The 24,043-nt window shown below is 38.9% G+C and overlaps 1 protein-coding gene across 1 annotated transcript in view; it reads right to left on the reverse strand.

Annotated features, from left to right (window-relative positions):
• Positions 1-6,077: 6,077 nt before the first annotated feature.
• Positions 6,078-24,043, reverse strand: part of LOC125089199 (cytochrome b5 type B) — a 40,421-nt gene continuing 22,455 nt past the window's right edge. Inside the window, exons 2-5 of the mRNA XM_047711224.1 lie at positions 23,820-23,948; positions 23,263-23,292; positions 13,677-13,705; positions 6,078-9,749 (exon numbers count right to left, since the gene is read on the reverse strand). Of these exons, the coding sequence (XP_047567180.1) occupies positions 9,659-9,749; positions 13,677-13,705; positions 23,263-23,292; positions 23,820-23,948 (279 nt within the window). The 3' untranslated portion in view covers positions 6,078-9,658. The remainder of the gene's footprint in view (positions 9,750-13,676; positions 13,706-23,262; positions 23,293-23,819; positions 23,949-24,043) is intronic.

Consider the following 24,043-nt stretch of genomic DNA (forward strand, 5'->3'; position numbering starts at 1 on the left):
GAAGGGGTCTCTGCAATTTGTATGAACTTCCACTTAATCTCCACTTTCCACTCCACATTTGACACTGCCCTCGGCTTTGTCTTGTGATATCCCATCAGAGTGCTCTCAGGTTCAACTGTGCCCAGGATTAAACTTCAGAGGAGAGGAACAGCTGCCTAGCTGTGGAGGCTAGGTTTGGCTGAGGGTGTTGGCAGGGGGCAAGTTTAGCTGTTTTCAAGGCTGCTACACAACCTCTCTCCTCACAGGTAAACAGTACTTCCCATTTATGAGTTTTTAGGGATCTGTGGTGTGACTTCATTCTTGTTGGCCTTTCTTCCTCCTCCTATACTCTTCTAAGTTTATTGGTCTTCCATCTTCCAAAAATGTCTTGAGATCTTTCATCAACTGAAGTGTACTCTCTCATTCACTTTGTCTTTATGGATTTACATCTTCCTTTATTCTTTACTCTCATTATTTGTGTGGCTTTTGGAAGGGAGCAGAGACAAACAAGTTTATTCAAACTACTATGCTCAATCACAACCCCATTTTTTTTCAGGGTGATCAAAAAAGAATCTAAAGGGGTACCTGGCTGGATCAGTCAGTAGAGCATGCGACTCTTGATGGTGGGGCCACGAGTTTGAGCCCCACGTTGGGTGTAGAGATTATTTAAATAAATAAAGTTAAAAATAACCTAAGGGTGTCTGGGTGGCATAATTAGTTAAGCATCAGACTCTTGATTTTCGCTGAGGTCAAGATCTCAGACCACTGATGAAGGTCAATATCAACAGTCGTAAGTTCTATTGATGGTCTATCCCTTATGTGATAAAAATGGCAATTTAGGGGCACCTGGGTGGCTCAGTGGGATAAGACTCTGCTTTTGGTTCAGGTCATCATCTCAGGGTCCTGGGATCAAGCCCTACATTTGGGCTCTCTGCTCAGCGGGGAGCCTGCTTCCCCACCCGCCTCTCTCCACCTGCCTACTCGTGATCTCTGTCAAATAAATAAAAATCTTTTTAAAAAATGGCAATTTACCTCTGTAGCCTTCCTTCCACCTCCCATCCCCTCCCTGCAACCCTAGGGCCTTAGTCTATTATAACAAAAATATCAAGTTCCAATAGATGGCATCCTACAATGTACCTAACCAGTAATCCTCAAAATTGTCAAGGTCATCAAAAACAAAGAGTCTGAGAAACTGTCACGGTCAAGAGGAGCCACAGAAGACATGAAGACTAAATGTGATGTGCTATTCTGAAGTTAAAAAAAAAAAAAAGACATTATGTAAAAAGTGAAGAAATATGAATAAAGTATGGACTTTAAAAAATTGGTATTAGTTCAGGGCACCTGAACTAATACCAAATTTGGTTAAGCGACTGCCTTTAGCTTAGGTCATGATCCTGGAGTCCCGGGATCAAGCTCTGCATCTGGCTCCCAGCTCTGTGGAGAGTCTGCTTCTCCCTCTGACCTTCCCTCTCATGCTCTCTCTTACTCACACTCTCTCTCTCAAAATAAACACAATCTTTTAAAAAACTGATATTAGTTCATTAATTATAAGAATGTATCATACTAGTATACGCTGTTCATAGGGGGAAACATGTGTCCATTTCATGAGAACCCTCTGTACTATCTGCACTATTTTTCTGTAAAATTAAAACTGTTCTAAAAAATAGAACTTAAAATATTCATATGAAACCAATAAATACTGGCAGCTGAATCTATTTATAGAGAAAACAGGATGGTTTGTGGGCATGCAGGAGTGAATGGGTTTTCTGGTTATTTGTAATGTGGGCAAAATTGGGATTCATCTTAAAATTCTACTTGGGAGTCCTAGATAGTTCTTAGGCAAATTTGGTTATGGCTGTTCATTCAGAGAGTGTGCCAAATCATACTGAATCTACCTAGTTTATGGCCGAGCTTAATGTAGGGTACCCTGAGAGATGCAGAAGACCCTTCCTTCAGAGGTCATAGTTCATTACTGAAGACAGCTGAAAACACACCACATTCACACACACACGTTGTGTGTGTGTGTATGTGTGTGTGTGATTATAGTATCTGCCTTAGGTAACTGCTTCCCTTATGATCCCCCTCATTCAAACCTGGCTCCCCATGCCCTTGAGGGGACCAGAAGTGGACACTGGGATACTATCTGGCTGACTACATTCTCATTTCTAGGAATTCATTTCCATTAGGCATTTGGACTGGAAATTAAATGTAGCCCTCTTGATTGCTATTGATCTTCTGATTTCTAGTCCTAGTTTCTCCGGAAACTAGTTCCCACCCTTAGTTCCATCAGATATTCATAACTGGTTCATAACAAGTAGATTCCCTTCTACCTATATTAGTTTAAATAGGTCTCTTTATCTCATTCTATGAAAATAAATAATTGGGGCACCTCAGTGGCTCAGTCCATTAAGCATCTGACTCTTGATCTCAGCTCAAGTCTTGATCTGAGGGTTGAGTTCAAGCCTGACACCAGGCTTCACAAGTGGATGTGGAGTCTACCTTTTATCTAAAAAAAGGGGGGGGGGGCCCTGGGGGGCTCAGTTGGTGAGGCCTCGACTTTGGCTCAGGTTGTGATCTCAGGGTCTTGGGATTGAGCCCCATGTGGGGCTCCCCACTCAACATGGAAACCACTTCTCCCTCTCCCTCCACTCCTCCCCCAGCTTGTCCTCTCTCCCATTCTCTCTCGAATAAATAAATGGAATCTTTGGGGGGGAAAAAAGAAAAGAAAAAAAGAATCTGTGGACCTTTTTAAAGTGAAGAGTATTTCTTTACAAAGATACTTAGACTTAGCACAGAACAAAAAAATGAGTTTCTGCCTTATGAGAGCTAGGGTATATTTTGGAGGCAGAATCCTTACAAAGACATCATTACCAAGGCAGGCATTTAAGGTCAGATAAATTGCAGAGGCCATAGCAGTCAGTATGTGGGTCTCAAAAACCAAATTTGAATGAGCCTAAGGCAAGAAACCAATTTACTGACTCATACATGAAAACTCCAGAGGTAGAAATCCGCCTTAAACGAAGGTCAACAAAGATGTTCAAACAGAACTGCACCAGTTTACATGGATGGTCCAGCTCATAAACAAATCGGCTTTATTTCTTCCAAATGTTTTCTAGGACAGACTAAAGCGTACATTTTTGTACCACAATACTTTAAAACGAAGAGAAGCATAGCGGAGGTGTTATCTTAGAAATAGTAAAACTTAAGGCAAAGTTGTTCAGTGAAGGGCAGGGCAGAGGTGAGGATAAGGACTAAGGAAAAACTCCACAAAGAGATTTTTTAAAGGATTTAGGAAAAAAGGGGGGGGGGGTCTGTGCTATTCAGGCTATAGCTTCCCTGTTTCTCTATTTATTTCTGATTATCAGACTTTTGGGCAGCTGTGTCAGTGGGCAGATTTGCTAGAAGCTCTGTTGCTCTATGACATACACCACCTCCCCTTTCTGAAAAACTCCCGATGAGGAAGCAGGGGGGCGGGGCGGGGCGTAAATCTCAGAAGGAAGCTTCCCTAAGGAAAAGTGAAATTCGAGCACCTGGATTTTTCATTTTTCTCTTTCCATGTGGTTCTAAAGTTAACATCAGTGTTTCAGTGAGAGATTAGGACCCAGGAGCAAACGCGAGGAAACTGCTTTGAGGCTGGCAAACAAACAAAAGAAAAAATGCCATGTCACACTTGTAACAAACGGCATTTATTTGTGTTACATTGTGCATCCTTGAATCACACTTCAACCTGATTCATCTTTTCATGATGTAACAATCTCAAAAGCTAGAAATCATAGGGTATGTGACACAAATTACAGAATTTCCACTTCTCAGATATCCACATGATTTGTAGAGAAGGGTCAGAAGAGGCTACTTTCGAGCCCACCAATTATCAATTATTTTCCATTTAAAAACTATAAATTTAGGGGCAAGTGGGTGGCTCAGTTGGGGATCTGACTCTTGGTTTCAGCTCAGGTCATGATCTCAGGTTGTGAGACTGAGCCCCACATCATGCTCCACACTCCGCATGGAGTCTGCTTCAGGATGCTCCCTCTCTCTGCCTCTCTCTGTGCTCATTTGCACATGCTCTCTCTCTCTCTAAAATAAATAAAAAACTCTTTAAAAAAGTTGTTTCTAATAATGTAGTTCAAATCTAAATTTGCATTAACTGTTTTTAAGAGACTGTTTTTGCAAGGGATGCAAGGACCATTTTATTTTATTTTAAGATTTTATTTGACAGAGAGACAGAAAGCATAAGCAGGGGGAGGCAGGCAGGAGAGGGAGAAGCAGGCTCCTCATTGAGCAAGAAGCCCAGTGTGGTACTCCATTGCAGGACCCTGGGATCATGACCTGAGCTGAAGGCAGACATTTGACAGCCACCCAGGCGCCCCTACAAGGATCATTTTAAATAAGTTGTTTCCAGTGAAACAACAGCATCTCTTCAACAACCAAGATTTTTCAGGGACTCCTAAGACAGTGGCTATTTTTCAGTAATCTACTAATTCAGAAAAAATGATTATTACTGATCCATTTCATTTCTGTTTCTGTACACAGAAACACCTATATATGAGAATCAGTAATAGATATACCAAGCACATTATTAACTCTCATACAGCTGAAGCTTATTTTTTTATATGAGAACCATCAACAGAGGAAATGGAGAGTTTAGGGCTAGATTTGGATCTAAATTCTAGCTTTCATCTTAGCTGTGTAGCCTTAGGCAAATTGTTGGTAAAATTCTAATATCCCCATCTACTGTGTAAGGAAGCTATAAGGGGATGGATCAGAAATGCTATCACAGGTACTGCATAACACGTAGTAGGGGGCACATAAATGATAAAGAGTGTTATAGCTCTATCTTCATGTCTCATTTGACAACAACTCTAGTCTTTCCCGGATGCTTTATAAAAGAATTAAGTTTTTTAGGGGCACCTGGCTGGCTCAGTTGGTGGACAGTGCAACTCTTGGTCTCGGGGTTGTGAGTTCGAGTCCCACGTTGATGTAGAGATTACTTAAGGAAAAAAAGTCTGAAAAAAATTAAGTTTTTTAAATGCTGGAATATATGTTATTAAGCTGAGCGGTCCTTCCAATACATACTATAGATCTCTATTAAGCTAATCAATGTTAGGTTACCAAAAACACCTACAATTACCAACGGTTTAGTAGACCATGTGGGTATTTCTTACCTTAAATTTACATAAATGGAATCGCAATCTTCTACCTCAGGCTTTCAAGAATAAATCGGGATTTGTCAAGCACCTGCCAACTACTCAGTATCATGAAGAGTCAGTCATAATAATTATCAGGACTAGGGATTAAACATTAGATTCAAAAAGTAGTAAGAATGGGCCTACCCTTTCCTGTTGGTAATTCACATGACAGTCAAATAACCAAGCCCGAGTGAACGATGTCTCATTAGGAATGTTAGAAGGCTATCAGTAGGTTTTAAAGGTAATTATAAGAATTGTTTATTTCCCTTATTTAATTAACATGGTCGCTAGAACTTCAATCTGAGTGTTTAATTTTCCCCAACAGTTTAGCTATTTCCAAGAAAAACAATCATTTGAAGACTGGCATCGCAGATAACAAAATATTATTGCCTTGTACTGGCTTCTCTTTACCAGATGGTTTCAATAAAAACAGAACTCCCAACTGGAGTTGCCACTTCACGTCCATTAACACAGTAAAAGTCTAGATTTTTGCCTTTTGTGATTCAACTAACTTCAAAGAAAGAACAGCAGAAATAATATTGAAGAACCACAGAGGGGCGCCTGGGTGGCTCAGTTGGTTAAACAGCTGCCTTCAGCTCAGGTCATGATCCCAGCATCCTGGGATCGAGTCCCACATTGGGCTCCTTGCTCAGCAGGGAGCCTGCTTCTCCCTCTGCCTCTGCCTGCCTGTGCTCTCTCTCTCTCTCTCTCTGAAAAATAAATAAAATCTTAAAAAAAAAAAGAAGAACCACAGAACTCCCCATCAAGTTACACTAAACACATTATTAGCACAGATATAGGTGACTTTCATGCTTCTTAAGTTCTTTTCTTCCAGAACACCTTAGGATTACAGAGCCAACACTTCTGCTTTAAAAAAAAAAAAAAATTAATAACTGTAGTCAGGGCAAGAAAAGGAAAACAGTATCTTTATTGTGTGTAGTTCTAACAAACATTCACTGTGTGCACATTCCAGCAGAAAGAGACAAAGATCTTTGTTCAAAATATGCTGAAATAAAATAGGTAAACAAACTCCATTATTGAATACACAAAAGGAATGTTAATATTACTCATCCACAGTTGAGGGTGAAGTAAAAAGAAAGGAAGTTAAATAATCATAAACATTTTGCCGAACGAGCACATGTAGAATATAGGTACAGGAAAAGAGCAGCTCCTAAAACTTATGAGTAAGATGCTAGATATTGGTAGGTAACTTGACAAATACCTCTCACTGCTTTCTGGAACCTCCCTCTGAAATCACCCCCACAAATTCCAAACCAGGCCCTTTCAGAGAACAACAGCCAAATGTGAACTAAACTCCCCATTACTTCTGTGATATTTGGCAACAGAATGAGATGGCTTTAAAAAAAAAAAAATCTCTTGTTGAGACAAGACATGTCTGATTCCATTTCTCCCAGGGAAGGAAGTAATAAACGTTAATGTTCTGCATTTCAATCTCCTAAAATGGAATTTAACCAGATAGGTATCACTTGAGATTTGAAGCATGAGATACCATAAGTAATGATATACTTGGCCTATAAATATAAAGCATTTCTCATTGCTCCGCATCGGAATTCCATGAGTATAAACTCAACAATGCTCTTATCTCACAACATATGCACTTATGGCAACTGCTAAAAGAACTTGAAAGGCTCAAATTATAGGTTCCAATGAATTTTTGTTTCTGCTTAAGAGGTCGCAAAAGAACTAAACACCATATCAGCTTTGTCCCCACTGTTTCTTGTCTTTACAGACATGGAGTTGTTGAGACACCGAAACCAATTACTAAGGGACAGGGGCTAGCAAATTTTGGAGACCTGGCACTCCCATCCCCATGTGGGTGGCACACGTTTTCCCTCATCTCCTCCTTTTGTCACCTCCAGCCATCACGTGCACAGCACAGTATGAGACGGCAGTTGGGTCCTCCTCGGGAACGAACAACCCATCACCCCAGAGACCAGCTCTTGGGGGCCCCGTCAGCCAACAGCAACTGGCTCCATTTGCTCTCCAGAAGGGTTTTCGTGACCAACCGATGTCCAGATTGTTTCAAGAATTTGAGCTTACCTCTTAAAACAGTCTTTTTTGATGGCCTTGGCTAACATATTGTATTATTTTACTGTTTAGAAAAACCACTGCAAATTCACACACCAGCTCTACCTTTTGCCTGGCTGTTGATGTAGACAGTGAAAGGACCCAAACGGGTTTTCTCTAATACAAAGTGACACCAGGAGTAGATCAAAAGAAGCCCTGGGTGTTGGATGGATTTCATGGACGGTAGAGACAAAGTCTGAAAATCTTTTCTTCTGGCTCCAAGTAAAAACAAGTCCAGATATAAACAGGAAAAGACCAATATGAAATAGAAAAACATACCTTTTGTGTTGGTGTTTGCCCTAAAAAACAAAAGCAAAAATAAAAACAAAAACACCCCACCAATTTTACTTAAGACTATCACTCTTTAACATTTCTTATAAGCCAGATGTTTTTCATTTCATTTTGGAGACTGCCAACATATTTTTAATTGATCCAAGTTATCTGCTGGCTTAGTTTCAGCCTGAATGTTCCCCTTCCAGCTCCTCAATACTCCTTTGTTCTTTATTTCTACCCCAATGTGGCCCATGTAATCATGCAGCTTAATTATTATAGCAATTATATACCAATTTTTATTCAAGGCAGCCCTTCCTTATGCCTTCAAATGGGAGAACCATCAATAGTCACACCACTTTTGTTACATAATAACAAAGGTTTTTCTCAATAAAGTGTCTAAAAGTGGCATTTTATATAAAATATTTTCTAAAGATAAAAGTTTGACTATTCCCACATCCCTGATATATAAAAGTCTGCCAAAAATCCCTTAAAATTTATTCCAGAACATCATGTCCAAGCGTGCAAATACAAGGTTAATATTATTTTGATGAATTCTGAATTCACTCAACTGCAGGACGTGGGCTGAACCTTTTCTTAAATAGTTTGCATGGGCAGACGCTGCTTTGCAGGGACACATACTGAGTAGTGTCCATGGTCTTTCTGGAACCAAGCTGCTCCTTGGTGCATAGGACAACGGCTCAGAAGCAGGCTGGTAATCCTTAAAAGATGGGGAGAAAAATCACACAAACAGTTGTTGGCAGAAAACAGCCTGTACACTGTCTCCTCAGGTTGTTCCACAGAGAGAAAAAAAGTAAAGTCAAATAAGCCAGAGAAATTCCTGAACCAAGAAGAAACACTCACATAATTCTAAATAATGACCTGCTCTTCAATTAAACACTCATCCAAGGAATAAAACTATTCGTTGGTTTTTTTTTTTCTTTTTCCCCTCAATGGAAAAACAACAAAACCACAAATAGGAGCCATGGAGATAAAACCCGGATGAAATGGAAAACATTCTCTTGTCACGCGCTCCCCCTTTCGAAGGCCACTTTACTGCTGAAGTTCATTTACTGGGGCTAACAGAAGATCTGATCCTGTATCTCTGATCAAGTTGGACTCTCTTGCTTTTGTAAAACAGAGAAAGAAAACATTTGCTAATCAATCAGTAAAAAAATCCCTGGTAAAGTTCTACAGGGAGAATTATATAAATTTGTATCTCACCAATAAGACAGTTGTGGGGGAAAGAAAGAAGACGGCTAGAAAGTGGTGCCACATGAAGTAGGGCACAAAGTCTTTGGGGGGGAAAAAAGAAAAGAAAGGAAAGAAAAGAAGGAAATCTTTGGTGCTTTTCCTAAACTCCTGTCGTAGTGTCTTCAATATTTTGTGAAAGGAAAAGGACTAGGAATTCATCCTATCACCCCAATTCACCTCTCCCCTTCCCTCTTTCTCTCCACTTCCAAGAAACATAATGGAAGCACAGTTCTGCCCAGCACCACTTGGCGGACCTGAGGGGTAGCAAGAGCTACCTGCTGCACTAGCTCGGGGTGGGGGTGGGGGGATTTCATGGTCCTTCCTAGTTTGAACAAATAAAAACAAGGAACGAGATCATTTAGCAGGTATGTTTTAAGTCACAGGTGTGCAACTTTACTTCATTAATTAAACCCTTTATGATAAATAACAGAATTAAGTCAGAACTAAATATATATACACATATATATTTACTTCAAAGAAAAATGGAAAAAGGAAAATCTCAAAACCAGAGTGTGTTGCCCTGTTAAGAATATCTAATGTACATCAAAGAATTGGAAAGCAGGCATTTTTACCAAAGTACAATGTCACTAGGACGTATGGATTGTAATTATAAAACCAAGTTTGGAAACACAAAGGGGCTGGTGAAGCCAGCGGAGAGAGGGGCCACTGGCAGGGACACAGAACAACGAGCAGGTGCTGTGGGAGTAAGGCTCTGGGAAATGAAGGACACTGGCCCCAGGTCTGGGGTGGATGTCTGGCCAACCATCTGGGCTCCATGGGGGAAGCACACACCCGGCAGGATTCGAGAAGAGGGCCTCCAAACAAGTCTCTAGCGCGCACTCCCAATGGATATGCTTTCCAACTTCCACATGGTCTCCTCAGGAGGATTTGCTGTCCGCCGTGTAGTAACGATACAGGAAACCTAAGACAATAGCGCCTATGATGGGCAAAATCCAGTATGACCAGCAACTAGAAGTGGGGGGAAGCAATGAAGCCGTGAACACCTGATACCAAACACTTCCTATCTTTCAACAACCACATTTTAATATTTTTATGAGCAAAGAGTTTTGATTTACTTTGGGAAGTTTAACTGCTTTTATCACCCAAGTAACAGGAAAAAAATAAAAATCTAGATTGGCATGATAATATTAAATAATAATTTTAAAAGATTAAAAACAAAATGCACAGTATAATACTAAAAAATACATATATATATACACCTCTTTGTATGTTTTTACAAAGACAAGTAGCAGTTATTTCTGGATCATGGATGGCTTAAATTTTTCTTCTTTCGGCTTTGTTATTCACATATTGTACAATCAACATTTTTAAAGAGGAAAAAAGCCACCATTTTATAGATATGGTTACAAATTTAGAAACAATATCATCTAATGCAACTACTGGCAATGTTATATCTGTCTCACATATATTTCCTAAATTTAATCCTCACAACAACCCTATGAAATAGGTACTACTATTACTCTCGTATACACAGAGAATACAAGCCTTGCCCCCAAAATCACGAAGCAAATTGAGTCAACCAGTCTGATTCCAGACCCATCCTCTTAATCTCTAGTTAAGTTTGGACACTAACAAGGATACACATCCACACAGAACATACTGAAAAGTTAAATAAATGGCAGTTGGCTTTAAAAAGTTTGGGGTGCCTGGGTGGCTCAGTCAGTTAAGCAACCAACTCTTGGTGTTGGCTCAGGTCATGATCTCGGGGTGGTGGGGTCAAGCCCTGATCGAGCCTGCTTGAGATTCTCTATCTCCCTCTCCCTCCTGCTTTCGCTCTAAAAATAAACCAACCAACCAACAAACCAACCAACCTTTGAGGGGAGGTTAACAAAGTCAAATAATGTCAAATAAATGGCAGTTAACATGACAACTCCTGTAAGAGACTCTCCTTAAGAATTCCACAATGGGGGCGCCTGGGTGGCTCAGTGGGTTAAGCCGCTGCCTTCGGCTCAGGTCATGATCCCAGGTCCTGGGTTCGAGCCCCACGTCGGGCTTTCTGCTCAGCAGGGAGCCTGCTTCCTCCTCTCTCTCTGCCTGCCTCTCTGCCTACTTGTGATTTCTCTCTGTCAAATGAATAAATAAAATCTTTAAAAAAAAAAAAAATAAAAAAAAAAAAATAAAAAAAAAAAAAGAATTCCACAATGGTCATCACTCTCCTTAAAATAATTCTTCTCTATTCAGCTCATTAGCACTGTTCGTTTCAAAGTGTAATTTTTCCTTGGTCCAAACATACACAACCTTGGTATTAAAAGGTTTTGAAGGCAATAAAACCAGCTGAGTTTTGGTAACAACAATGATTCTCCTTGCCTATACATGCCTGGCATTTTGTACATTTAAGTATGGTCGAAAGCTGCCCCAGAGAAGTTGAGAATGTCAGCCAAGGAGCTTTGTGTAAAGTGAACTGGCATGTACGACAGCACTATGGCACATGGGAACTTTGAAGTAATGTCCCCAGAAAGGTAATCAATTCAGGTATCTCAGAGAACCACCACAAGAGACAACAGTAGGTTCCTTGGGAAAACACGGAAAGAGAAATTCTCCCGTACAAAAGACTGAGAATGGTTGACCACCAGTCCTCATACAATTTGTAATACGTAACTGTCACTGGAGATAGAAACAGAGGAAATGGATTTAGGCTACACCAAAAGAGTTTTAGGTGCAACAGTAACTTCCTAGCCATAAGACAGAACTCTCTTTTGTAGATTTGCTCAGGTTACTGTACATCGTTGTGACTCACTCGTTTTTATTCTTTATAGTATTTAGTGCTGCACTTTAGGAATATACCAGAATTTTACTAATATACCAGAATGGATTCAGTCATTTTATTTTGTTATTTTTTTGATTCATTTTATGAAGGAATGGTATCCTGGTATTCCCCAGTATCTTGCTATCCTGAATAATGTTGTTATGAATATTCTAGTATGTGTTTCCTGGCATATTTGTGCACCCATTTCTCTTGAATAAATCCTGAGAAATGGAATTTCTGGGTCAAAAGTTATTCACATTGCCAAATTTACTAGATAATGCCGAACTCTTTTCCAAAGTGACTGTACCCATTTACGCTCCCCTAAAAGGGGTTAAGAACATTGGCAATCCACTTCCTCAACAACACATCTTGTTTGTGGAATTTTCACATTTTGCCAACCTGGTCATCAGGAAATATACCTTATGCTTTTATTATTTTTTAAAGATTTTATTTATTTGAGAGAGAGAGAGAAAATGTACATGTGCAAGCCATGGGGGAGAGGGAGAGAGGGAAAGAATCTCAAGCAGGCTCCCCACAGAGCAAGGAGCCAACTAGGGGCTAGTTCTCACGACCCTAAGACGGTGACGTGAGCAGAAACCAAGAGTTGGACAATTAACCAACTGAACCACCCAGGCGCCCCTCCCTTATGATTTTAATTTGCATCTCTCTGATAACAAATGAAATTAAACCTTTTTTTTCATGTGCCTATATCTGGGTTTCCTCTTCTGTGAAGTGCCTGTTTGAGTCTTTTTCTCATATTCTGCTAAATTTTTAAAATTGATTTGTAGGAATTCTTTATGTATTCTGCATAATAATTTTTTTTTTTAAAGATGCATCTATTTATTTTAGAGAAAGAGAGAGAAAGCACATGAATGCGGGCAGGGGCAGAGGGAAAGTATCTCAAGCAGACTTCCCATGGAGCACGGAGCCCGACACTGGACTCGATCTCATGACACAATGACCTGAGCTGAAACCAAGCTGGACACTTAACTGTGTCCAACTTGGACACAGGTTGGACTGAGCTACTCAGGCATCCCTGCATGATAATTCTTAATGAGTGTTATGTATAGCCTAAGAATACTGCAACTTTATGGCTTGCGTTTCCAAATTCTTTCCGGAGTCTTTGGCTGAGCCTAAGACCTTAATATTAAGGACGGCAAATTTATTAAGAGTTTCCTCGAAGTTTAAATTATTTAAATTCTCTGTCCTCCACTACAAATTAAAAAGAGGCTATACTTTTATGGGGGGGAGGGAAGAACACAACGTTTTCTCTCACTTTCTCTGAAACCCTCAGAAAGGTAAACAGAATTTTATAAAATATAAAATATAAAAATATATAAAATATCAAGATTTTTTACAAGCCAAGGATTCCAGAATCATCTCAAGTACATTTAAGGGATGGCAAATGTATACCTTTCAGAGCTCATACCATTGTATTCCTAAAACCACAGCAAGGGATATTTGAAGTAACCACTGAAAAAACCCAAATCCCTGAATACACATGCAACACATATTTTTTCCTTCTATAAAATGTACCCACCTTACAGAGTGGTTTTAAGGATTAAATGAGATTGAGTTTTAAGTGGAAGCTGCATAGTGGGGCTCAGCTACAGAGATTGCTGGCTTGACTTAACAGTAGTTACTTGTCCCTGCATTGGTCTCTCACCGAATGTGATTCCAATTTATGTCACAACATGATTTAAAAATTACTCAAAGCATGAACTTTTGAGATTACTCAAAATGAGTGAAAGTGTCAAAATTAGTTTTGCAAATGTAAGGAACTACTGAATCTGCAGTGATATTGGCCAAAAGAGAGTTAGCTGTTAAACTGTACTTTTAAAAAATTGAAATATAGTTAACACATATCTGAAATATAGTAACACAGTATTACATTAGTTTAAGGTGTATGACACAGTGATTCGACAAGTTTATGCCTATGCCACGCTTACCACAAGTGTAGCTGACCTCTATCACCACACAACACTTTCACAATACCCTTGACTATATTCCCCACTTTTCTTCCCAAGTCAAACTGTGCTCTGAAGTTATGTTATACATGTATATTTACGGAAGAATCTCTGGCCAGACATTATGTTGAGCATAAGGAAGTCCACTAAGGATATACTAACCTTTTGCACGGGGCATCTTTCGAAGGATCCTGAAGAAGATTCATATTCAAAAGTTACCAAGAAAAACAAAGAAGATTAATGAGTATGCAAATCTTCCTGAATATGTACATAAACTTGGCAGCTAATAACAGAACTTCATCCTTCATGCAATTTGATGTTTATACACCTAATGCACTGGGAGGACCAAGAATTCTATTTCTGGTAACATACTGGTACTTCCTAGTGAAGAACAAGTAAGGAGAGCACAGAAAAATGGCTTAATCTTTTTTAGATGTTAAAAAAAAATGGTATTGATACAAACTGTATTGAACTAACTATAGTCACAATGATATGCCTAGTTCGGCTGGACTTGCCACTAGCAGTAGCCAAGCCCACATTTTTTGAAAACGTATTTTAAAAATCAAAACTTGTGTTAAAAAAATCAACTGTGAAATGCTCTAGCATGTGCAGATGGTTTCTCTGTGGCTTATAGAGATGAAATGGTTACTCTCGGAAATCGTCATAATTAGGAGTAGAAATCCTATGGCTTGTTTAACAATGAAATCGGAAGAACGGAATTTAAGGGGGAAAATATCAAAATAACCTTAAAAGAAAATTTGGGCAATAAAAAGCAATGAAATACTGATCCATGCTTCAACATGGATGAACCATGAAGAAAACATGCTAAGTGAAATGAGGATACAAAACATGACATATGATACAAATATTATAGAAATCCATTTGTATGAAGGTTCAGCACAGGCAAATCTAGAGGCAGGAAGTAGATCTGTGATTCCCTAGGGCTGGAGGGGTAGCAGGGGCAAAGGAGTTGGAAGGGAATGGGAATGACTGCTAATGCTATATGCTTTCTTTCTAGAGTGATGAAAATGTTCCAAAATTATTGTGATATTGTGATTATGGAGGCACAGCTCTATGGATATACTAAACCCCCGGACAGGTAGATCTTAAAGAATTAATTGGATGGTATGTGAATTATATCTTAAAGAGCTGTTATCAAAATTTTTAAATCCAACTTAAGTAAATATCAAATGAAGTTCTGGAGTCCATTAATTAGCTGTATATACAAAAGGCCTGCTAACTTACTACCAGAGGTTAGCAGGCATTAGCATCCAAACCCATTAGCATAGGTTACTACTGCCCAAAATATCCTCTTTGCCAATACGCAGAAGTATGCTCCGGTGTGAACACAGAATATTAACTCTGTTTAACCACAATTTTCAGTAATCACCAAGAATTTCCCAAAACCCTACACAGTGGTGTAGATACTTTAGAGCAGATCATGAAATGAGTTTTAATCTCTTATACCCAAAACACTGCCATGCAAATGAATACATGCCCCAAACCTGAAAGAAATAAGCAGCAAATAAACTACTGGCAAATATAACCTTTCATAAGAAGTTTCAGATAAACCACATTAATAAACTACTATACTTCTTTGAGACCTTGATGATTACCGCTATCTGGGACATTTCTAGTAGAACATCATGAGTCAGATTAATTAAAACATGTTACAAGTCACTCTTTGAGAAATACAGCAAATGTTTTATAAATTTGGAAGGTGGTGCTTATAGTAATTATGGTAGAGTGTGTATTAGATTAATTTATAATGTTGCCTTTTACAAGATTCCACTACAGTAGCCATGAAATAATTGAATTTCATCAAAAATAGGATGTCTATGGTCTTTTATGCTTTATCCACGTATATACCAATGATTTTGGAACAAAAAATGTACAGTCAGTATTAAAAAATCTGGAATAATTTGAAAGGCTTACATGAAAGCATTACAGAGTAATATATGTGTTATGTTTAATCTGTAGTCACAGTAAAAGCCGATATTCATAGTACTGGATTTTCTAGATTTCAAACCTTTAGTCTCTCTTACAACTAAAAGGCTGGCATGTGTGCTAACTGGAATGAACCTCAGACAATGTGGAAAGCAACTGAGAAAAGAAAAAGACAAGAAGACCGGAATATGCTCTAACTCTAATAGTTTCTAGTAAACACTAAAAAAATTTAAACATACTTAAAAAAAAAAACAAAAAAAAAACTAAGTACCTCAATTCCTGTTTTAAGATCATTCCATCCCTGGAGGCAAAAAGACCAACTTCCCTACCACTGGAGGAAAAAGAAGAGAAAGAAGTGGACCCTTTCTTTAGGACACTGACAGCCAAGTAAATCCCAAACTACAGTGACTCCACTTCTAATCAGCTATAACGAAAGAGTTGTTTAAGGCACTGCTCTTAGAAGCCAAGTACCTCAGCCAAGTTTGGAAAGAAGCCAAGTAAGTTATTTTTAATTTAACAAAATGAAAAGAAAAGGCTTTGTTCACACAAAACCTCCCACCCTGCCATTGTCTCTATGCACAGCTCCCCATTTCCACTCCAAAGCTCTGTGCTCAATCTAATGGATTTGTAAGTGAAATTCCTACAGTTTATGATTGACTTTAACTTACCCCTTTGTGTGTTCAGGCATATCTGGCTGGTAATGTTCTTGCCCACATCTTAATTTACATGCAAGATTTTTGGTCAGGAGAACAGTGACTGCTCAATCCTTGGCATGAAAGGATAAAACTGCAATACTGTACGATTTTAGTTACAAGGGAGCAGATCAAATCCAGAGTTCTACCAAAAACCTTACCAAGTAATTAATATGCATGTTTCTGGAATATACTTCCAAACTACCAAACCGTTTTAAGTCTACTCTGATTTTAGTTCAAAATTAACAGAAATGAGGGCGCCTGGGTGGCTCAGTGGGTTAAGCCGCTGCCTTCGGCTCAGGTCATGATCTCGGGGTCCTGGGATCGAGTCCCGCATCGGGCTCTCTGCTCAGCAAGAAGCCTGCTTCCCTCTCTCTCTCTCTGCCTGCCTCTCCGTCTACTTGTGATCTCTCTCTGTCAAATAAATAAATAAAATCTTTAAAAAAAAAAAAATTAACAGAAATGAGCTGTTTGAATAAATGGTTTCTTAAGTTCGAGGTTAATTAAGGTGTTAATTCCCTCATTAAATAAATAAACATGGGCTCTGAGGGCAAAAGGAAATATTTCCTAATATCTGAGTACCCTTTTTATTACGCTGCTCATAACTGAAACTGTCTACAGTCTTCAAGCTCAATGCTAAATTGGTTTCCTCACTTATAAAATGAAAGGCTCAAACCAGATAAACTCTAATTCTAAAGCCGTATTTAATTAACTCAACACAATTTCTGACCCAAGGGCATTTTCACAAAATCTATAATAGCAGTGTTCTAAGTTAGAGGGAAGGAAACACTAGTCTTCCATGTCTGGAAAGACTGAAGAAGCACTACCCACATGCAGATTTTTTCTATCTTACACCTGGTATAAGATACTCTTATAGAGTATCTATATGTTTCTAGATACTATTCCAAGAGGCACTGTACTGAAAGTACGGATTCTCTGATATGGTTAAGAAAACGACAAAGAAACGTAGTAATTGGCAAACATACAGGAAAGGATTTGGGGGTCAGTGGGCATGGTTTCACTATGAAAGCCGTTTTTGAAAAAACATGGGAAAACACATGCCTAAGGAATAGTGTACTCTATCAGCAGAACATAAACATAGGAAACAACACACCAGAATTAGGATTATGATGCACCAAAATATATAGACAGGGCATTTATAAAGTAAACCTTTAGCCTGAATAGTTTAGACTTTCAGATGTTTAAATAAAAGGGAAATCTATTGCAAGGTATATAAGGAGCTTTTTTTTTTTTTTCCTTTTAGGAGCTTACGCTTTAATTCCTAAACTAGATGCTTGCTATTCCAAGAAGATTCCAAGTATTTAAAACTGGAAAAAGTGGATTTTTAGCCACATACCACCTTCAGTGAAGCTTGTGAATATCTGGGTGGTCCAACAGTTTTTGTAGCTTTTTATTTAGTGCGCTTTGGTTTCTATGTGGCCAGTAACTTATGAAAAACAACTTTGGAACTTTTGGTTTCAAACACTATTGGAAAGGATTTTCCCCCCATGATACAATGGACTTTATAGCATGAACACTCACAATATGAATTTCAGAATTAATTTCTTAAAATCTAAAAAGTCTGACTATTTAAATACATGACTTCAACATATTATAGTCCCAACTAGGACATGGCCATGTGTGGATCTAGAGGATCTTCTCTTTCTAGAGAGGCTCTAATGTATTAATAATTAATAATTACTGTTTTATTAAAGGATATATCATCCCTAGAGCCAGTCAAGTAAAAAATATTTTCCTGCATATAAGAGCAAAATTCAAAGATGAAAAACACCCTCTAAGATAAATTTCTGTACAACTGTCTCAAGAACCCACTGTGATAACATATATAAGACATCACTGAAGAAAAAAACTCAACATTCACAAAGTAATTTCTACTGGGACCAAAGAAGTGAAAAACGTGTTCTAACACTGGAGGGCTGATTTGAAAAAGATGTTACCTTATCCTTCCAACACCTTCTTTCGCAAAACTACACACTATTTCTAAATAAAGCGTCATGAGAAGACATTAATCCTTGAGATGCCTCAGCAATGGGTATTTTGTTTTACAAGAGGCATTTTGCCACTACACTGTATGCTTTATTTCAAAATATTATGTTTCAAAAAAGAAATGTCAGGCGAAATCAGGAACAATGAATCAACCATGCAAAATTATCTGGTAAAGAGCAATCACTGCTTGTCTGAAGGGCATCTGCATAACCATTCCAAACATTAATGAGCCAGCTTTTACGTATGACAGGAATATTAAACAATTTTTTGAAGGAAATTTTTGGTATGATGCAACCAAGTAACTAAATTACATAATTACAAACAATGTATTCCTTTTAGTTTCTCTTCCATAAAAGAGAAGCTAAACTGAATATTATGTATGTATTCTAGAAAACTGTTGTATAACAGAAGTCAGTTGCATCAGGAAGAAAAAAAAATCTGCTTTTTAAAAAATTTTTTAAAGATTTTATTTATTTATTTGACAGAGAGGGAACACAAGCAGGGGATGTGGGAGAGGGAGAAGCAGACTCCCCGCTGAGGAGAGAGCCCTATGCAGGGCTTGATTCCAGAACCCTGGGATCATGACCTGAGCCAAAGGCAGACACCCAACGACTGAGCCACCCAGGCGCCCCATGTATCTGCTTTTATTTTATTTTATTTTTTAAAAAGATTTTATTTATTTATTTGACAGACAGAGATCACAAGTAGGCAGAGAGGCAGGCAGAGAGAGAGGAGGAAGCAGGCTCCCCGCTGAGCAGAGAGCTGCATGCAGGGCTCGATCCCAGAACCCTGGGACCATGACCTGAGCCAAAGGCAGAGGCTTCGGCACCCACTGAGCCACCCAGGTGGCCCCATGTATCTGCTTTTAAATGCAACTTATAGATTGCTTCTAACATATGTGGAATTTCCTAGAGTTCAAAAGTTAATTCTTAATTTAAAAAAAAAATGAAGTTTAAGTAATATGTCAAGTCTTTATGGAAACAATCTTATTTGTTTTTATTTATTTATTTAAAAAGGTTTTATTTAGTTACTTGAGAGAAAGAACAAGCAAGAAAAAGAGCATGGGTGGGGAGGCAGAGGGAGAAGGAGAAGCAGACTCCCCACTGAGCAGGGAGCCAACGTGGGCCTCAATCCCAGGACCCTGGGACCACAAGTCGAGTGGAAGACAGATGCTCAAGCAACTGAGCCACCCAGGCACCCACCAATCTTACTTGTTTTTAAAAAACACATCTAATTCCATTAAGTACGATAAATGCCATCTCATCAACATTCTTGTCTACAGAATACTGTTAAACAATCACTAACTGCACTGTATGTTAAGTAACTAGAATTTAAATAAAAATTTGAAAAAAAAAGAGGATTTCTTGTAGAAAAAGAAAGAACAATCACTAAGATAAAAATTTTAAGTAAAAAGAAACAACAGTATGTGACTTTTTTTTAAAGGAGGCAATGGTTGGTCTGCTTATCAACTGAATCATCAGTGGATCGATCTGTCCACCCATTTATATTTCTGAATGCATAGAATCTCTTGGGAAGAGAAAACAAGAAAATGGTAGCTGGCTACCTCTGAGGAGGAGGAACTGGGAGACTGAGAATTAGAGATGGAAGGCAGTCACTGTATATAAAAGTATATGTGTATTATTTGTATATTAATACAATTAACATAATTATACATAAGCAATAGGTATTATTTATATATAAGATATATATATAAAAGTACACTTTTTAAAACTATTTCAATTTTTTGGCATGTACATTATGTACTACCCATTCAAAAATTTAAATGGGATAATGGGGGCACCTGGGTGGCTCAGTGGTTAAAGCCTCTGCCTTTTGCTTGGGTCATGATCCAGGGTCCTGGGATCGAGTCCCGCATCAGGCTCTCTGCTCAGCGGGGAGCCTGCTTCCCCCCTCTCTCTCTGCCTGCCTTTCTGCCTACTTGTGATCTCTCTCTCTGTCAAATAAATAAATGAAAATCTTAAAAAAAATAAAATAAAATAAATGGGATAATGGTCAGGTTACTGAGTCTGCTCATTGTAACGATACTTGAAGCAGCTGAACTGTCACCTAGGTAATATCTGGTGATAAATGAATGAAATGACTACTTTTGCCAGGTTACCTTGTGTATGTACCTCATCTCCTCAAGTGCTGGCAGCTCAAACCGTGAACCCACATGGGAACCCATGACCCAAAGAGAGGTATCACGAACCACAAACTGTCTAGCTTACTTGCCCTACAGTAGACAGGCAGACAAAATGGCACAGAAAACACCACGTGTTTCTAAGGTGAGTTTCCTTACTCTAAAGCAGACCAAAAAAATGTTAACTCAAGAAACTCAAGAAGGAATTTAGAAGACTGATGGCTCTCAGCATGGGGACAATTCTAGGGAGGAAGATATTCAGAGACAAAAAGGTTGGTAATTCTAGTCTTTTATCTACCCCTGAAGCAGGGGAGAAAAACATCTGCTGGCAGATCTGTAGTTTCTAAGCTTTTACATTTTAGTTTTGTACTATTTCAGGGCTTCAGAACTCAGGCATTATCAATCTAACAAGAAAACAATGGTGACCATCAATTATTTACCTGTGTTGTAGCAAAAGCAGTGTGAAAGGTAGTTGCCAAAAAACTGGGGAAAGGTTCCTGATTTATACTGTGGAATAGCATGTTCTGGGTGGTGGTTTTTTTGTTGCTGTTTTTTTGTTTTTTAATTTTGCATGGGTTGGGGGCTAGTTTCAGGCAGGGAAGCAATGGGAAGCTATGGGGGCGGGGGAGGAGAGAAGTGGAGAAATGAAGGAAGGTAAAAGAAAGAGAAGGGAAATGAAAACTCTGTCCCCTGAGGCAGAAGATGCCTCTTAATTAGGTTTTAAAAAAAAATCACTTCTTTGTAGAGGTTTAGGAACCTGTAACCAAAAGAAAGTATTAATGAAATGAATTTTACATCCTTTATTTCATGGTGAGTGAAGAAAAATTAAGAAAGGGGACTTCTACATCCTAGATTCAGAAGTGCTTATTTACAATCTTTATAGGAAGTAAATCTCAGAGACCAGGACTTTCTTCCTGGAACTGAAATATATATAAATATAGCTCTATGAAAACCCACATAGATGGCCTTGAAATTTTCCCCAAAGGTTTCCTTGACTGATCTGCCTAAAATAAAGGAGTGTGACTGGAAACACTCTATAACCTACTCTCTACTTAATGGAGACAGTCCTTTGGGTACAACAGACATGAGGAAAACAGCTTCAAATATACAGCCTTTAGTCACTACATTTGGAAACTTTTAAATTAATATAGAATTCAGTGAGTTGAAAGAGGTCCCGCCCCCTTATTTCTTATAAAAAGTCCAAGGCTCAAGAGATTTAATTTAGCTGAGACATCTGTAAAGTTTTCAAATGAAAAGATGGGCACATCACTTAGCAAAAAGTCTGGTGCTTGGCTACCTGGGTTACTTCAACTGCAAATTCCCAAGTCCCATTTCCAAAGATTATGAATCAGCGGTAGTGGAAGCCCAGGAAATAGACATTTCGGAAACATGCCTAGGGATTCCAACACAGGTGGTCCAAGGGCAGAATCTGAAAAACACCACTCTCCATTCCTAAGAATGGTCCTCACCACATACTGAACTATCAAGGAAGAAAAATAGCAACAAGCAGCAATTTGTGGGGCCCCTGGGTGACCCAGTGGGTTAAAGCCTCTGCCTTCGGCTCAGGTCATGATCCCAAGGTCCTGGGATGGAGCCTCGCATCAGGCTCTCTGCACAGTGGGTAGCCTGCTTCCCCCTCTCTCTCTGCCTGCCTCTCCGCCTACTTGTGATCTCTGTCTGCCAAATAAATAAATAAAATCTTAAAAAAAAAAAAAAAGCAGCAGCAATTTGTAGACTTTTTGACATTTCTAATCCCCAAAATATTTTCTATTGTTTCAGTAAAGTACTCTCATGAATGTTGTGTAGAAGTGGGCTGTGGTTCCTAGACACGAAGTCTATCTCTTGTACAAATGGGAACATCCCTTGAATGAAATGTTTACTTTAACTGAGACCAGTGTTTCCCAGACACCTTCAATACACTCAGCAAGGCGATGCGCAGCTCGTACTTTACCTTCATTACATGCGCTAGGAGAGGGGGAAGAGAGACCAACCAACAGTGCTCTAGAAGCATTTAAAGAATCATTTCATCCCCCTTCATGAACAATTCAACAATTCAGAACAACAAAGTGTAGCAAGACAGGTGAGTTAATTTGCACAGAACAGTCTGGACTGCATAGTAACACACGGCAGACACAGTCAAGCAATCTCTTGAGTTAAAAGAATTCTTCTGTTGAGGCCAACTTTAAGTCCTCTACCCAACAAGTTTAGCAATTCCAGCTCAGTGAGGAAAGGGAAGCAAGATGCTCTAAGGCAGAAAGTTGCTACCATGATGTTCTGATTGCAACTAAACTGCTGTCCCTTTAAGTGAAAGGGTAACCTGAGAGCTCTGGGAAGGAGGAAGTCAAGAAAAAGCCTGAAGCAGTAAGGGAAATAATAGCCCCGCTTATGGGAAGCTAAAAGGCTTTCATATTTTGTGCTTGGTATGTTATGCAGTGCACATTAAGGTTTTCAAATATTTAGTCTTTTGTTTTTGCTGTATCACGGAGTAAGCGAAATGGGAATAGGCCTGTTTGAGCCTATACGATAAAAGGATTAAACACGGGTAACAGGGACAGAAAGGCCCATTATGGTCAATTACTTCAATCTGTAACTCTGAAGACTTGAAAGTGAAAATCAACATTCCAATTATTTTGCCAACACAGAATTATTATCACCTGTACTATTTAATGTAAGAAGAAGAAATACTTTTTTACAATTGAACCCACTGGCTAGAATTTTTTTTTTTTAATGCAAATGGAAACATGAACAAAATGTTTCCTACTGTTTAAGACTCAGCTATTCTTTTTTCCTAAGGTGGCACTGAGTCCAAATTCCTGGAAAAAAAAAAAAGGATTTTTTTTTTTTGCCTGGGGGAAAAGTAAACACTTCTCTTGTTAAGATAACTTTTAAAAAAGCCATTCTATTTGAGTTAAATAGAAATATAAACATTTGAAACACACAAGAGAAACAGATGACTTCTTACCTTGCTACCACTGTCAGGTTTAAGATCATTCTGTTAAAAAAGGAAAACAAGTAACATTTTAAGTCATTTCCAAATGCATTCTCACTCTGGGCACTATGTGCTTGTTTCTAACCTTAGACCATGAGACTACATCCTTGAGAGCAGAGAATTCTCTGAGAGACATCAAGATCTGTAGTGTAGAAGGGCAGATGCTCTCCCACCCCCAACTTTGAGCCTATCAGGGTCCCTTGTTAGAATGTCCATAGGTACCACCTTTAGCAAGGAACTTCCAAGAACCACCAAATCATTGTTTCAGGTAGAGATGTAACTGCGTTATAAAAATCAGTTAAAAAAAAACTCCCAAACCATTTCTCTTGACTTTTCAGATAACTACCAGTGTTGCTTCACATACAAGAAGCCCCATCTCAGCATAGCAGACAAAATGATTTGGGAGAATACAGAGCCTGGTGGCAGGGATGAATGAATTTCCATTTTAATAATTCATTCCCTCTCTGTGTGTTCTGTGGCTGTTCAGCAGCCTCGTCTCGGTATGCGCTCCTCACCCCGCGCGTTCTTACCGGATGCACATCACCGATATAGTACTGCTTTAGCATCTCTCTGGCATCAGAGGAGTGGCCTACATCTTCAAAGCTTTCACTTGCATCTGCACCAGCTTGTTCCAGCAGAACCTCTTCTCCCCCAGGATGCTACAAAGAAAAGATATTTGCTGAATACAGGGCCCTCTGAAGTGAAAACTCATGTAAGTTACTTTTCCCCCTTCTGCTCCTTTTTTTTTTTTCCC

This window comes from Lutra lutra, chromosome 17, assembly GCF_902655055.1.
Source record: "Lutra lutra chromosome 17, mLutLut1.2, whole genome shotgun sequence".
Lineage (NCBI taxonomy): Eukaryota > Metazoa > Chordata > Mammalia > Carnivora > Mustelidae > Lutra > Lutra lutra.